The sequence below is a fragment of the Onychostoma macrolepis genome, chromosome 14, assembly GCF_012432095.1.
Source record: "Onychostoma macrolepis isolate SWU-2019 chromosome 14, ASM1243209v1, whole genome shotgun sequence".
NCBI classification, from domain to species: domain Eukaryota; kingdom Metazoa; phylum Chordata; class Actinopteri; order Cypriniformes; family Cyprinidae; genus Onychostoma; species Onychostoma macrolepis.
The window spans coordinates 4,287,601-4,305,748 of record NC_081168.1 but is presented as its reverse complement, the minus strand read 5'-3'; the positions used below and the strand labels follow the sequence as shown (position 1 = coordinate 4,305,748).

The 18,148-nt window shown below is 38.9% G+C and overlaps 1 protein-coding gene across 2 annotated transcripts in view; it reads right to left on the bottom strand.

The window, feature by feature from the left end:
- The window catches only part of ppargc1b (peroxisome proliferator-activated receptor gamma, coactivator 1 beta), a 45,740-nt gene extending 33,737 nt beyond the window's left edge, over positions 1–12,003 (bottom strand). The window contains exon 1 of one of the 2 annotated variants that reach the window (XM_058797818.1): positions 11,530–12,003. In XM_058797818.1, coding sequence (XP_058653801.1) covers positions 11,530–11,610 — 81 coding nt within the window. In that variant the 5' untranslated portion in view covers positions 11,611–12,003. The remainder of the gene's footprint in view (positions 1–11,529) is intronic. The other variant, XM_058797817.1, reaches the window with a different exon arrangement.
- Positions 12,004–18,148: the final 6,145 nt, after the last annotated feature.

The window sequence follows — 18,148 nt, the reverse complement described above, 5'->3', positions numbered from 1 at the left end:
TAAGTACAAACATCAATTTAGTAAACATATACATCTGTCTGCAAAAGCAAACTATCTGTTAAGTTAGTGTTAAAACTAGGGGGGAAGAGATCAGTGCCGAAAACTTGTTTATACAGACAAACAGTCCTGTTGAAACAGCAATGTCACTGATCTGTGTGGTCGGCGTGCATGTGACTTTGGAGTTCACACAGCACCATATTAGGAATAAGTACTGGATTGAGTCAAATAGAGACAAAGAGCATTCGTTTCTCAAAGCGACAACTCCAGAGCCTCACGGGAGAAGGTGAAATCCAAGAAACATTGCGTCAATGGGCTCGAAAACAGACGCAGATGATAAGCGTTATGTTCTATCGATGCATCTGCTATCTAATCGTGTGCAAAAGCACATGTGCTCCTCCGTACGAGCAGGGGTACTTTGAACTTCACAGCTGTCTGATCAAAGGGGACGGTCTTTTGAGTTTCCACAAACAACCAATTCCCTGCTCTGTTGTCCCAATCCGCGCCTTCAAATTCAATCACGCCAGATTACATCCTGCTATAGGGAGCCATAACACATGTAAATATAATCTGCCAGACAAAAGTCGAAGGGCTATGAAACACCTGTTCTTTTTGATGCATCTGCCCCCCTCATTCAGTGACGTCCCTTTTCATCCCGAGCTCACGTCTGAAAAACGATGATAATTCAGCCTTGAAAAGAACCTGACCCTGGAGGGGATGGGAAATGTCCATCTCCCTCTTCTCATAACCACAAAACCGTGTAAAACTTTGCCATTTTCCAAAGCTCTGCAGTAAATCTCTGACAGGCAGGTTCAAACTGGATCAGGCTTTGCGACGAAAGCTGCAGACGCCCCTAAAGCTCGCAGTAAATAATACAAGACGGCTGCGAGGTGCATCCCTTCCGTCTAATGACTGACTGACCTCACGTTCACCTGATTGGACATCCAGTGGGAAATTTTTCCAAACAAGACTAAATCTGTGGTCGTCTGGATTGCTCACGCTGGGGTAATTAGAGCAGCAGCAAGTGTCAACGTCTGAATGACCCAAGAAAATTGAGTTTTTCAACTTCCCTGTCCATGTTTCTTCATATAAAGGTCTCACATTGCATCTATAGTGCCCTATGAAATCCGGTTAGTGGAAGTTTTCTAGACTCTGTTTTAATGGTTATATTAAAATAATCAAAAAGCCATTAATTAAAATCATGAACCTTACACAATTCAACAGCAATTTATTAAAAGTTTAACAAAATTACATGTTTAAAATACATTTTATTTTTTTCTCATATTCAGTTTTATTTTTACCAAATTCTGTGTTATCCATTAATTTTCTGGATTCCATTCCAATTTCATTGTATGTTTCATATATATATATATATATATATATATACTTTTATTTAGTTCTTTTTTTTTCAGAATATTTTTTGGGGTAAATGTTCTTTAAAAATAATGTGTTAATAATTTTATTAGTAGTAGCAGTCCTATCATTACATTAAGAGATATATCTCTATCACAGTTTTCGAACTGACGGGGATTTTGACGGGTTGCTGTGAAGACCTTTAAGTTTCTGATGGTATATGATATGACAATAGTTTTTTTCATAAGAAACTGTAAAATGCTCATGAAATGACTCTCAGAGCAGTTCTAGAAACAATGTTTGTGTTCATGTACTGATATATTGAGGCAGCAGAAAACACAGTATGTTTTCATTCACACAGAGACACACAGAACATGCAGGATTCATATTTAAATAGTACTTTTAAGGCTTAATATTCACAGACACTAGTCTATATCGCCTTTTGATTTAAGTGTTCTGACCAAATTTTTATTTATTCTTCCAAAATTCTGTGACATTCCGTTATACATTAAAATTCAGTTTTTACGACTGGATTCCGCGATTCCGTCCACGTTTTCCACATCGCGGAAATCACAGGGCCCCGCATCTATTTCACTCTGTTTACAACTCACAGCTTGTGTTTGAACATGTAGTAACAATAATGTGGACTCTTTCCCACGTCCATATAAGAGATAAGAGAGGTTGCAAAGCAGCATCGTGTTGTGAAAGCCCTCTGGGACTTTGTGCCACGCGAGTAGAAATGGCCTGTGAGTAATCATCTCCAAGGCCTCCTTACTATATCACCCCACTCATCAGCAGATTACCACACCCAGCCGCAGCTCCCATCGTCACCGCACAGACTAGTCGTCCTCTGCGTACAACCGGTGTTCCGGTCGGCCCCAGCTGAGGTGGACCTCTTGGGCGCATCTTCTCTGGCACTAACAGCCAAGCCATTCTGCTAATGGCTCCCTCAGGCACCTTCCACTGATAGCAGTGAACTGTGCATGTCTATTCTCCTCTCCCTATGTGCTTTTAATGCAAGAAAAGCAGTGTCTGATACCAAACCCCTGTGTAGGCTTTACATATTAATGTGTGTTACACACTGTAATGAAAGCAAAACAGCCCCTCCAGCCCCACGGATGCTCCACCGAAAGGTGCCGCTTAAATCAGGAAAGATCTGTGTCACCTTAAGAGCAACTTGATGTATTTGTGGAAGCGAGTGGGAGTTTACATCTTTAGGCTTTCTGTCATTGTGAATTAGTGGGCGTCAGGAATTGTAGGATGCACTTATACGAGTCAAGAGCTCTGCAATTGGAAAACAGGGTGGCGTTTTTAGCATTCATTTGCACACAGACGCTTCCTGCCCATGCAATTAGACATACATTTTTATACTCGTATATTTTTAAACAGACGCTCATTAGAATCATTTTAGTGTTGTCTTTAAGTCCGTCCAGACAGCCAGAGTTAATGTGTGGGCAACTGTCTGATGTTTGACAGCTCTGTGAAGGCGAGAACGAAAACTCCTTTAGGTCCCCAACAATCCCGGCTTGTGTGTCTTGAAGAAACAAATACTCTAGTGTCCCTCACCCATCCTAATGACCCTTCCGTAAGAGACGCCCCCAAAAACATTCCAGTCACTCCAAAAGCAAAAGACAATTCTGTTGTGACGCCAGCAAAACAAAGCTGTACACTTCACATGAAAGGCCATCACTACAACCCCTCCATGACCCGACTTCTAAGTAGGCAGGATTATATGAGCTACCACCAGTTGGCAACTGTCCCCTGTCATGTGATTGGGCTCTTGTATGCCATCATGCTGGCTGCCAGAGTCCGTGGGCATTTAAAAACTCGGATTTCCGCTTTAAAGATGTAGCTTAAAGCATGAATCTGCAACACAAATGTTGCATTGTGAAATCTGCAAAGCCTGTCTGAAGACCAAAAGTATAAAAGAAGAAAACACATTTAGAGACCTGTCACAAAAAGAGCATCTGAGGGTGAACTGTTTTCTTTGGGTGAAATAACCTGAGGGAAATACATTCAAAGAAATCAATAACCCATCACGGGCAGGTTAACTTCCTCCATGAACCTCCAGCAATGTTTGTCTTCCTCATGAGAGAAAGAACTCAGACTTCTGCTTCATCCGTGATGTGAAAATATGACGTGTAATATGTAAACTTCATATTACTAAATGTAGATCTGGTTCACACCTGATATTTCATACTTAGGGCCCAAAATGACATGGGTTTGAGCTCCTCGAGAGGTTAGGTAACCAAATCCTCCACATGAATCTGGTGCAGTGGTATCATAAAGGCAAAGCAAATATTCAAATGACTGTAATGAAAATGCTAATGTAACCCATTGAGATTACTCCTGCTTTCGTCCAGGCACAGAGTCTAGAAACAGGGTCACACACAGCTGCGCCGCATCAGGGGAGACTCTGAAAAGCACATAGAGTACTGCGAAAGTACATGAATTGGCTAATGGAAAAGGGGGAAACACATTCTGTATAGGTGGGTAGAATTCATGCGTTTGACATAGAATAAAACTGACTTTTCTCTAGCGATTGCTGATATTTTGCCCTGTGGCAATGAACAACTACTGTATCCAGAGCTTGTCTTAGATAGTTTATCTCACTCTGTCTGATTGAGAAGGGCTGCCTAAGCCACAGATGGACACTACACCGTTGCCTAGACAATCACTGTATAACTGTGCATGTAAATGGAGGAACTGTGAATTTATCATTCATATCAGGGAACCATGCTGCAAGTCAAAATTTAACAAACATCATCTTGTAGGCCTCTAAAATTCAGCCATCCATTCACTAACAGTAGTGCAATATTTTTAGACATGGTATCATGCAAATTCCATGTACCCTGGATCTGGTAATTATTTAGTAGCATAGTTGCCATAGCACTGACAGTGAAAATTCTTATAACAAGTTAACTTTACTTGAGAATCAACACTGCCTCAGATACTGAGATCTGCACTTGCAGATATTTTCTCATTTATACTTAAGTCAGTGCTGTAAGACCAAATACACTTGTATTAAAGATAGATTCTCTGAAAAGTACATTATGAAAATATATTATGCAGTCATTTCTCTAGTCAATTTGTCATTTTAAGCATGTTTTTATATTTTAAATGGTAAATAATACATATATCCAAATAAAAGTTTGTGTTTACATAATATGCATGTGTGAATTGTTTATATTCATTATGTATATATAAACACACACACACACGTATATATATATATAGAATTTATATTATATGTAAATATAACATTTTTCTTAAATATATACATACATGTGTGTGTATTTATATATACATAACAAATATCCACAGTTCACACACGTATATTATGTAAACACACACTTTTATTTGGATTTTATTTGCAATTAATCATTTCTTCAGCCCCTAATATATGTTTGTATGTATACACACACACACACACACACACACACACACACACAGTATACACACATTTTATATTCATTTATTTATTATTTTTTGCTGTTCCTGCTTTCACATAGATTACATCATAACGCTCACTCCTTATTTAGACATTTCTGGCACCCGTTTGGGAGTGTCTACAATCCAATCATTTGCAAGTCCTCACTAGTGAAAAGAATGCTAGTGTTTCAAAACAGTCTTTGTACCCACGTTTGACACGTTGAAAACAAACCGGAATGTGTAGGAGGGGTGGGTTCAGGTGAAACAGCAGGGAGGAGTGCTAATAATCGCTGCGGCATCAGAACAAGACATAGACATAAGTTCAGTTCACAGAGCGAGAATGGAAAGGTGAATAAAATGGACTGTGTATTAAGGTCACGCAGTTCAACTACTAACACAGACAGCTGAAATTGCCCAAGACTGACAATCTCCAGAACAGCAGTCAAAAGTGGGCAAAGCTTGCCAAACCAAAGGTTTGAATTAGGTCATTGTCACAGAGTGCATGTTTTGAGATGCTGGTGAAACTCAAGTTTTCTTATGGGTTTTCAAGAGTCAGGTGCTCGCTGTATTACAAAAGGACCAGGAGTCGATGAACAGGCTCTTTTGGATTGGTTTCTGTCTCAAGCCAGAACGTTCTGTGAAGGAACACTGTGTATTGTTGTTGCGGTCATGGGAGCCAACAGCCTTCTCAGACTTTGGTTGGCTCTTTCATCTCTTTCAACTGAATTAAAGATTCTTCCAAGTAACAAACTTTTTTTGTTTAATTGCTGGGAGTCTCTTTAATTGCTTGTCAAATGCTTATTAACGCACATCACAGATTGCAGTTCCTAATGAGTTTGTCTCACAGTCCTGTTGCACAGGATCTTCTAGAATGCTTTAACATTGCATAAAATGTGCAACTAAAGTATGACACAGCAAAAACATCTACACTTAGTTACTCAATCATCACAGTGACATGAAAAAGACCAGGTGTGGGTCCATTCCTGATGTTTAAATACAGATAACTGTTAACCAAGAATATATATATATATGCTTAATTAACAAATGACAAACATCAAAACAGTTTTATTATTCATAATTACATGGACCACTTTTATGTTTTTGAAACCCTGCGTTAGTCCAGCATCTACATCAGAATACAAACAAAAATAATTAAGGCTTATTAATGGGTCGAAAATAAGTGGAGTGCTGGTCTAAAGATAGAGCACTAGTTTTCTCCTGGGTTCATATAATCCTGCTGATTCGTTTGTATACCCGTGTCATTCATTAGGTGCCCTTAATTATTATCATATTATAACCCACATGACCACCAATTAGTATCCACCAAATCAAACTAAATAGACAAGGAATATGAAGAATACTTGCCATATTTAAAATGTAGGCTAGCAGGGCACACCTACAGCAGGTCTGTGTTTCAGTTACCTGCTGTTAAGCCACAGACTTGCGTTTTATGATGCCTGCATGTTCCCTTTTGCCCACTGTGAGTGCCTGCCAGTCTGAGCTTGCCCTTCCCTGATGTCACGTTGCTATGGTAAGATTAGTACGCTCCCTTCCTACTTTTCCTATTTCCTTACCCTCACCAAGACAAAAGACACTCAGTTTCAGAAAAACAACGTGCCTGAATACAGGACAAGAATCACAGTTCTTGCATTATCTAAATTAAAGAAAATAGTTCAGACATGTAATCACAGATTGCTGGTGATATAAAACGAAGTAAAATTGTTAATAAAACAATGATTTTAACGAGCCTTTTTATTTGGCCAGTAAGTTTCCTTAGTCGGTAGACGAGATTCATTTACGTGAATCGGTTGAATCAATTTAGTGGATTCAAAACTCTGATTCATTTGAGACTCTTTTAAGCAATTTCGGAACAAATACATAAACACTAAGTTATCAAATATCGTTGAAAGGCTGAAAAATATTGAGATATGATTTTTAGTCAGTTCACTCTCAGCCTCAATTAGGATGTGTGTGTGTCATCTAAGACAGGGACCAGATAATAAAGAACATCTAGAGTTTTATAGCCAGGTACATTTGATCTAAAGTACACTGTGTGCGTTATACAATCCCCAAATGCACTCGCCAGAGAGGCTGAATCTAACACAAAAAGCTTTCTGTGCTTTTATTTTCACACAGTGTACAGGTGGGGGTTGATTTGATATTAGAATAACACACCTGCAACTTTGTTTAGCTTGCAAATATATAGGCCAACCTGCAACCATGCAAATGGCTCCTGCAGTTCCCCTTCTAATCTCATGCATACTACATTGATTTATACCACTTCAACTGAGACCAATCAAAACACATATCACGCTAATCTGTGCCATGTGAGTGCTTCAGAGATTAAGATATAACATTATGACTCAGAATGCAAAGGTTGCAACTTCCTTTTTTCTTCAGCTGAGGTCAGATTAGGACACTTGAGCTTTAATAAGAGCGTGCAACTGCTGAGACTTAATACCGTAATATAAAACAACAGCAAGATGATAATGCTGGCATGAGGCATTTCTCCAGGATACTGCATAAAAATGCAGTGAAAGCTTTAATCGGTCTCTAAAAAATGAGAGCTATTAGCCAAGACATATCCAAGGTGATAACAGTGGACTGAGAAACTATAGCATAAAACTAAATGGCTGCTTCCATAACAAAAATGAAAAATCTGATCATTTATTCACACTAAGTTGTGCTCAAACGTGTGTAAATTACTCTATTCCAGGAAAGACAAGATGAAATTTTGAGAAAGAAAAAGGTGAATTTTTTAAGAATATCCTGGCTATAACCTATATATATATATATATATATATATAACCTATCAACACATCACCAAGGACAATAACGATACATATAAGGTTTTAATTGCTAAGAACAGTGAAGTCCACACCACAACTATAACGATAACAACACAGAGTAACAATATTGTTGGAATCAATTTCAGAACCACTTTTTCCACCTTATGAACGATAATAACTTGATATAGAATCAGAATCCAGCCGAGTTTAAAGAAATGAGCAAATGCTCAAGCATTTTAAGAGGCAGATGACAAAACAGCAACAGGCCTTTATATTAAACATAACTATTAAAGAGTTGGTGTGCATGCTAAAACAGTTATCGCTATAGCGTTCGTTGTGTGAACGGGTCTTTACTCGCTTACGACCGAAGGAAAGGTTTTTGGTAGCAAGCAACAAACATGGCTATTTGTGAATTGCTGTGAAACTCTTAAACGCTGCTATCAAAATCTTAGTCATGTAACACTGCAATTCACGATGAGCTTGTCTTACAGTCCTGTTGCACAGCATTCTCTTCTAGAACAATTTTCAACAAAACATTATGACACAACAAAAACACCTAAACTCAAACAGCTACTCAATCATCACACTAAAAAGACCAGGAACTAGGAAATTTCTCCTTTTGCGTTCCACAGAAGAAAACATGCACAATTTTTTTTCTTATTTTTGGGTTTCACTGCAGAACGGTGTACATAAATGCTAATGTAATGAGCATGGGTGTCAATTACAGACCACACTAAAGTGAATGTACATCTATAGATCGTCATCCAGATAATCTATTTAAGAGAGTTTATGTTACAGCAGACTAAGGACTATAGTTACAGAAAACATCCTACCGTTGGTCCCATGGCCAGACAACTCAATGAAGGGGTTTTTTTAACCTTTGATGCCAGCTGAGCTCTTAGCTGATGATGGATTAGTATGGGTACATTATTGATATCAAGGCCCTGTCTTTCCACAGTCTATCCCTTTCAGTCCAAAATTGACATTGATCTGTTACAGAGCATTCCCAGACTTCCTCACGTCCCCAAAGAGAGATGGAGGAGCCAGATGATGGACCTCTGGGGCTTCAGGAGAAGAAACAGCCCTTCTAATAAATACGAGAGAGCCCTGAGCAACGCAAGAGACAGCGCTGTAAAGTAATTGGAGTGAAGAGAGCAAAACATAAACTGACGATCCAGAGGCTGCAGCCAATTTATTGAGCCACATTCGGAGCTTCAGCCTTTCTGTGAAAACCAAATCAAATTATATTCCTGTGATGTTTTATGGTATCTCGTTTTACTCGCGCTCTCAGTGGATTTCAAATGAATAGACTAAAAATGCGCAATTTCTTCAAATCTGATGTCAAGTGAATTCCAACCAGAACATCTAAAGCATCATTTCATTGGCGCTGATTTGATTTTATGGTTCGACTTCACAGCGATAAGGCAAATGATAGAGAAAATGCTTCAGTAAACAAGCAGACACAGAGTCAATTGTCTGAACTCGCTGTAAAGACCATGTCAACCCTGCATATTTATGATTTCAAACGAGCATAAAATTATGAGTGGAAATGAGGGGAGGCACAGCTGACTGACATGAGCTGGGGGTTGAGGGACTCATTTCATGGTGTAAATACATTTGCCTGACTCTGTCAAGTTAGGTGACTCAGCCCATATCACGAAAGCTGAACACATAGTACTGCAGTGCCGCACATCACGACAACCGTGAGCTCGCCTGAGAACTGGTGCAGTGTGATGGATTTCAAAACCTTTATATGTTAGGATTTCATGCAGTGAATGCGTAAATGTCAACAGCAGAATATAAGGATGCAGTGAGGGGGGAACTGAAACTGGAATGCCACGAAGGTCTTTTTTCTCATAGCACTAGTGATAGACTGACAGGCCGAGTAATTGGCTGTTAGGTGGCTATTCTGACATTATCAGCATCAATGCACTTTTTTAAGTCATATTTGAGAGTGCACTTCAAGTAAATACAGTACAAAAACAATCTACAATTAGCACAGCTCTTGATTCTGATTGGTCAATCACAGCATTCTGCAGCCAAATATTCTTACTCGTTTCAATCACATGATAAATAATCGCAACAATTTAATACGTGTAACAACCCGACATGATCGCAAATCAATAGCTATTTGTCAATTCTGTTACAGCTCATACAGTAATTTAAACTCAAATCAATATTCTTTGTCAATAAAAGCAATACTCTATATTCTACTTGTATAATAAGTGGGAGATGCTCTTCACATTTCTCCGCGTAATACAAAACAGGGAATGCGTACTGGATAGGGATTTTTGGAGATTAAATATACAGTCTAAATCCAATTGTTTATACGAATGAATGCGTATAAAGAATGGCATTTTATTTTTTTATTTTGCATGAATGTAAACACGGTTTCTAAATGAAAAAGGCGAGATGCTCCTAGAGTGGATGGTGAATTATTAGTCGTGATCTGAGCTGCTCCACTTTGCGCAGCGGCAGTCAGTCAGTCACATGCACGCGCGTCAGTGGCCCCGCCTTCCGTTCATTTTACTACGTTCAACGGCGAAGAGCACATGACTGCAGTAACTCTGTTCTGTAACTCCAGAGTCACGAGGATGGAGTACTATTACACTGACCAGACAGCGAGCTCTCAACCACATTTACAGCGCTTACAATATTCCCGCTGACACAAGGACAAAGGACAAACAGCAGCGAGCGTTCACATGTTTTAAGAAGGCTACCTTTCAGTGACACCTGACACAAAGTAAACGGAGCGCGATTTGTAAACATGCACAATCGACTATGATACAAAAATTATACTTGAACTACTAGCATGTGGCAGTTTTTGAATTTGAAATACTAAATTCATGTATTCTTAACCTCATCTTTCTCCTAAGTGTATTATTCCAGCATCCGTATGTTTCAAAGTAACGTTAGGCTTTTTAAGCGTTAAATTGTAACTCCCTATTCTACGCGTATTGTATCTATAAATAAACACTTTGCGGTGCGACAACAGCCTGTTTGACATGACAAGCACGAAATGCACAGCTTTTTATTTATTAATATCAACAGCACACACTGTCACATGATGCAGAGATCGTTTGACTACTTCCAATTAGCATCAAGCTCGTTTTGTAACAGTTACGCAAACGCTTACGAAAACAATACATTTCGTCAATTGAGTAAAGAGTCCGACCTCTACATTATATTGCACAGATATATAAGTATACATTTGGTATTTGCCTACAGTGCTGCGTATCAGTTTCTCAACTTTATAAGTGATGTAATGCATTCGGTTTACAGGTTTTTTTTTTTTTTTAATCTCAAAAAAGCAGGCCAGGTATGAATATTAATTATACAAACACTGATCGCACTTAATAACTGCATTAATAGTAGTAACATCTACACCGACTAACAATTACGCAATGCATAGCCTAAAGACTGAGAAAATACACACCTGAAAAACCCCACAGATTACTTAATCTATATTACTTTGTATCTGCCTTGCAAATGAACTCGGAACGCTTTCGTTATATATTAAAACTACAAGGGACCAGCAAGCAACTTAAAGTCAAGTTCACCAAAGCACCCACGTGTCACACACACACACACACACCGGGAAATTGGTGTGATTTTTTTTTTTTTTTTTTTTGGCAAACTGATGAACACATTTGAACTCATTCTGTTCCGCTGGTGAAGTTACTAACCTTCCCCTAATCGCTAGCCCTCGAACGCAGACTTCAAAAGAACGATTATCTGTACAATATTCGTCTATAAGTCACTTTTCGCATCTATGCACGATTTCCTGTGAACTCCACGTGAAGCGCAGACATCAGGGACTCCAGACGCCGGCTGAGACGCTCATGACAGCATCGATGAACTGATGCAAGTATATCGCGCCACAGACAGTAACGTGCAAAAATGCACCCAGGGAAAAACAGCCACGCTTCTGCTCTATCAGAAATGGTGCATGGCTTACCTGGCTGCCGGAGTTTTCAGTCAAGTAATTGAAGACAAATGAAGAGAGCTCCTCATCTAACAGTGAAGCGCAGTCCGCCATCTTCTAGAGAATGAGATGAGAGGAGCCAGAGAGCGCTGCTATACTGCTCTGCCCGCATGCAGTGAGGATTCTCACCGACCGAGGGCAGTGTGCTGAGGTGCTGAGGTGCCTCAGTGCTTCCCAGTCATGGCTGGGTTAGGTAAAACAGCAGAAAAGTCAATTATTTGAAGGTGCAGGTGTGTTAAACACAGGTTGGTGGTGGCTGAAGGAGGATCTGTGTAGGATGCATGTTCCCAACTGTAACTGAACCTGCTTGTGCTGTCTAGATTACAGTCTATGACTCATTTATGATGCTAGTTCATCATGTCTAAAGTCCACACTGACTATAGTGTATGTGGTTGCATCCTTTACTATAGTATCTCCTTATACGCACAATGCAATAAACACAACTGAGCATTTTTTTTTTTTTTGCTGCTTATTGTGCCCAAAATCTAAACATCAGCCAATATGTATGCTTGGTTGGCCCATTAACAGAAATACAGTTTGCTCCAAAAGACAGCTTTGTTAATCATAGTAAAAACTTTGTATTATTTAAATGTATTATTAGTATTATTTTGTGAATTTGAGTGCTTGTTTGATTTAACAATTATGTGCATCATATTAACCATCATTGCATTTAATTAATCATTATATATCAGAATTATATATATTGCTGGTGAAATACTGTAAATATTGTCATATATGTGACCCTGGACCACAAAACCAGTCATAAGGGTCAAATTTCCGAAATTGAGATTTATAAAAGACGAATAGATAAGCTTTCCATTGATGTATGGTTTGTTAGGATCGGACAATATTTGGCTGAGATACAACTATTTGAAAATCTGGAATCTGAGGGTGCAAAAAAATCTAAATATTGAGAAAATCGCCTTTAAAGTTGTCCAAATGAAGTTCTTAGCAATGCATATTACTAATCAAAAATTAAGTAGGAAATTTACTAAATATCTTCATGGAACGTGATCTTTACTTAATGATTTTTGGCATAAAAGAAAAATCGATCATTTTGACCCATGCAGTGTATTTTTTGGCTATTGCTACAAATATACCCCAGCGACTTAAGACTGGTTTTGTGGTCCAGGGTCACATATTATTATTATTAATTAATAATAATAATAATAAAAAAACTGTACTAGAGAGTCTTTTGACCCTTTATGTTGAGGAAACATTTTGCTTATCTTTAACCCTAGTACTACAATAATTAAATTAAATAAAGATAGATAAAAAGCAGATGCACTACTGACTTTAGGCCTGGACTTAGATCAAAATCAAAGATTATGGTGATAAAGTTTGATATATGAGTAACACATTAAACTATATGTAAACAATTAGTGTAATTACACTCTAATCAGCAGACACATTGATTGGCTGATCTTTTCAAGTGTAGTTTTCCTACAATCACTCACAGACTTTCAGTATCATGTGGGGACTTTGACAGCTTCCATTCAGAGTGACATCCCAGAAATCACCAGCTGACTGTTAGTCAAGAGAAGAGGCAAGTCTGCTAAAGAAACCATCCTATATTTGATTCACATTGAAGCCATAAATAAATCTTATAGATATGAAATTTTTTGAATGGCATGCAAACATCTAAATTGACAAGCCCTTTAAGCAACTATTGCAACTTCTCAGTCAAATCGGAAATTACCCCAAGGTCACATCAGTCTATTGAACTGTGTGCTGCCTACTGGCTATCGACCAAACGCATGCTATTTGAATGTTTGAAGTCAGAGTGAAAGTTTGCCTCTTTTTGTAAAAAAAATAAAAATAAATTCCTATGTATGGTCTTAGATACTGGAGCAATAAAACATAGCTGCTAATTCTTAGATCAAAATAGATATGATAATAAACAGATAAATGGAGAGGGAAAATAAATTGAGACAACAGTTGCAGCAAAAACCAAACATCCAGTGACATTCAAAGCTGGGAACTGAAAGACTGTTACTTAAGCCAACGAGCCCACCTTTCATAAGAGTGTGAAAGGTCACTGAAGGGATTTGACAGCCCTGAGCGTCTGGTGGGTGTCTCTGACAGCTGTCAGACTGGAGAAGTTTGTTCTGTGTTGGAGTTATCAGTCAAGAGAAGAGTCTGTTTCATCAGTCATATCATTTCATTGATTATGCCCTGATGTATGGAGGTCAACAACATTGTGCCTTCAGCTGCAGTTGTCCAAGGACAGCAATCAATAGAATTCACACACACATTGTTTTCTGACACCGAAGCATGCATGATGCTTTTTTCATGTTTTTGTTTGCTACCACCAGTGGGAGAGCATGTTGCTGGTGTTTGAGTGCATGTGTGTCTGCCACTGTGCTTTATGGCTGGAAGGTGATTTAATGGGGGCTTCTGTGTGAACGAACGGCACTTTGAGAGAAAACAAATCAAAGAGCACACTTGCTAATGCACCGAGGACTGTTGCAACATATCGTCACGTATACACTGGGTTCAGTTTCAGAATGACACTTTCAGAGCCCTGATGTGTTTTGAAAATGGCCTTTTGTGGTATTGACTTAACACAATATGTTAATTATGAAATATATTCGGTCACAATTTAGTTTGGGGACCAGTTCTCACTATTAAATATTAACTATGAGTTTTATCTCAATAAACTCCTAATTTGCTGCTTTTTAATAGTTAAATTTAGGTATGGGATAGGATTAAGGGATTTAAAGTATGGTCATGCAGAATAAGGCATTAATAAATGCTTTATATGTACTAATAAACAGCCAATATGCTAGTAATATGCATGCTAATAAGCAACTAGTTAATAGTGAGAATTGTACCCTAAACTAAAGTGTTACCATATATTCTATACTCGCAACTACAACTGCATCTTGGTGTTTAGTGGCCTTCTTATTCCTCATCTCATTATTGTTTACTTGAATATACTAAGAATAAATGTAAATGCAACAGAGGAAAACTGCATTGCAGGGATCAGTTCATCTTTTTTAATCCAAATAAATGCTTTGAAAAACCTTGGATAAGAAAATGCAGGCGACTAAAGCCAGCGTGTTTCCTGACAGCATGTAACTTCTGAAGACAACATCAAACAATCTTCATTTTGCCCAGACTGAGCTATTTTAGCATCTTAACAGTTGTGTCCATGTAAACAAATGGCCCAGTACTTACACCTTGTATGTGAAGAATGATCATCAGCTGGTCAGATAAGTCACAGCAGACATCCTGCTGAAATGGCAGAGTATTAGAGACAAACAATGCAGTGTTTATTCAGTCCTGTCAATAGATTCAGTAATACTATTAAGTGTCAGTTTCAGAAGATCCACCATGTGTTCTATATTATTACATAGTATTATATACTGTATATTCAAAATGTTTGTCAAAACTTAAATGACTTGGTCATATATAACTTAATATAATACATAATGTAATATATATATATATAGATTGTATATTGCATATTTTTCTTTTTTTTTTTTCTTTTTCTCTTCTAAATTGGGAATGTTCACTCTAACCTTGAGCATTGCTAAGATTATGCTATCAGCACCTCAGAAAAGCAAGTTGATCCTGCTTCAGAACTACTGGAGCATTTAACTTCAGAAATATGTGACTTCATTATATCCTGAAGGTTAAAGTCTAACTCACAGAATGACCAAGTCACAATGTGCCACTGTGTATGCAGCAGTTACAAGCAATCTGAACTACAAGGCATAGTTCAAAAAAAGCTGGGTCGTGATTGGAGGAAATGCCTACAGATATGCAAAGCGTGAAAGCAGAACACGCTGTGATTGGCCAGAGCTCCTCCTGTCTCTGTGCATAGTAGGAGAAGGAGTGAGTAGAGTAAAGCAGGCAGCATTAGAGACTCGCTTCCCGAAGCAAACACGTGCCTGCTCGTCACATGACTCCCTTTTCCACTGCCGGCGCCTGACCGTGCATAGTGCTTATGCTTGCTGTGTCGGTTCGATGAAAAGACAAGGATGATTGCACAGTTGAAAGTTGAAAGGAAAACGGTCTAATCTTAACAAAAACACCCAGGAGCAAAGGTGACAAACAATTTGACCACACAGATGATATTTTCCCCTAAATATTCATTTGAAATATGTAAGGAATAAGGACAGCATGTCAATGTAAAGTAGTGCATGTATGTGGGAGATATATATATAGAGACCTATAGTGATACAAATACATCTTACCAACCAGTAAAAACATTATTTTTGCCCTGTAGCTAAATTCTGAAAACATAAAGAGTATATATCATCAGATATTCCTGGATATAAATATAGCCTATATTAGAATTAGTATTTATGACTAATATATATATATATATATAAAAAACATAGAGCACCCATTAACTGTGCATAGGTGTAGTACCTGAAAAAGCAACAACAAATACCATATGATCTCAAATTTGAGTAACCAAGACTTAGTTGAGTGAAATATGTCTAAAATATTGACTTAAAATGATGCAACATCTCTGTTGTGGTGTATATTGATCTTGAGCACACGCACACAAACAAAAAACTTCTACTACAGCATATGTTTATACAAGTAAATGATTAATCTCTTCCTTGGCAGAATTAAAATCCTGTGTTTTAAGTTAAATGGGGCAAAACAAGATGCTTTAGAAATCTGTCTTCTGGGAATAGGTGAAAGCCAAAATGGAAGTTTTGTTCAAGAAGCTCGAATCCTCAGACCAAATGCTTCACTTTTATCTTTGACCTGAACTATCTGGAATTCTCAATTATTCTAGTGCATATCAAAACAAGGGGTTGCATTGGACAAAGGATAGAGGCCTTTTCTGTCTGGGGTCTGAGGGCGATTGACCTGCGGGGCCATGTGCATTGGTTTGAGAGTGTCTGAGCCTTAGTCATCACAGCATGTGTGTACACTGCTGCATGTGTGGCATTCCATCACTAAACCTACAAGAGTCTTCAAAGACACACCCATCAACGCCTTCACAACTTTTGCTATTCTAATGCAGTGTGTTTGTGAACTAGGCTGTGTGCAAAGTGCCAAAATTGAATATAAATTATGCATTTACATCTCCCCACCTACATGCTCTATTATGCCCGTTTGCAGTAAAGAAGATGGCTGTTGCAGCGGCTGAGTAATTACCGTGCCTTGCATCAATATGGGTAGGAATGGTTGACGCCATTGCTGCAAACCATCAGAAAGCACTGTGACACTGAGATAAAGATCTTAGGCCTGGTGTCCTTCTGAGAGTTGTTGACGTGATCGTCACAGTTTTGGACAGCTGCAGGGTAGAGACCAAAAGGAGCTGCCGATCATAGCCTATTAGGATCTGACAGATTCGGTCTCCTAACAAGGTGCCATCTGAGTTATCTAGTAAGGCCTCCCTTTGGTCTGTTGTCCACCCAAGCAATTAAAAATGAATGAGTGTGAAATTTCCCAGACCAGGGTTTCCTTTCCAATGGATACAAGTGACTGGAACAAGACCCTTCTGGACTGGATTGCTAGTGTGTTTTAGTGAAAGTGTTGTAACAATTAGACATTTGGCAGATGCCTTTATCCTTATACATGCACTTGTTAACTGCCTGCCATTTTGAAATGGTCACATCACACAAGGTTGATTTGGGTCTCAGCTGGGTCTTTGTTTTGTGGAGGATCTAGTGTTATCAGGCCATGGGAGAGGTTGTGCTGATAGCCCACCTGCTGAAACGCTGCACACACAGCCAGATGCTGCCCAGCCAAAGTAGGCCAGATTAGTATTGGAACCAATGTGCAGTCTAGTGTTCCTCCATTCTCGCTCTGTATGGCCCAGCGCTACGTTACTCGGCCTCCCCCGAGACGTCTTGATTTATGGCCATGAGCACCAAGAGGGACAAATGGCTCTAATCCCGACAGCACAATTTCACAAGCTCGGTGACAAACACGTTTAGAAATATTGGGAAAATGCTTAACAATCAGAGTCATAAACATTGATCCTGTTCAATGAGAAGGAAGACCTTGAATTGCAAGCTCTTGGATACAAGCAGAGACACACACATGTATGAGCGCACCGCATGAGAGAGCCCACACCGAAGTGCTCTATAAAGCACCAGGATGCATAATGTGCTTTTTGAAGGACATTATATGAGTTTGATAGACTGTCACCTCAGAAGGAGGATAGATGGAGAAGCAGGCAAGAATGGGAGGAAGATGGGTTTTTTACATTTATGCAATCTTTGGAAGCCCGTGGGGCATATCTGGGGATATCGTAGGCATATCTTGACATTTACACGATGGAGAATCATAAACAGAGCCGAGCTTGAAGGAAGGCTAAACAGTGCAAAGGGAGTCTCTCTCCACATGACATTCACGCCAATTTCGCTTTGCTCTCGACTGAGCAGTAGGATCACATCACTCACAGTCTCACACTTTCAAACACATTTAGCAAAAATGGACTATATGCAAATGAATTCCACACAATAGTCAGTGATTACCCAAATGCTTGGTCGCTTTGAGACAGTCCCAAAAGTATAACTGCAGATTGATGGAGGGAACTGACCCTTAGCCTCTCCCTTTCTCTTCGCCTCTCTGCATTTCACTGCCACATTGGAGCCAAGAGACGCAGGCCCTGATA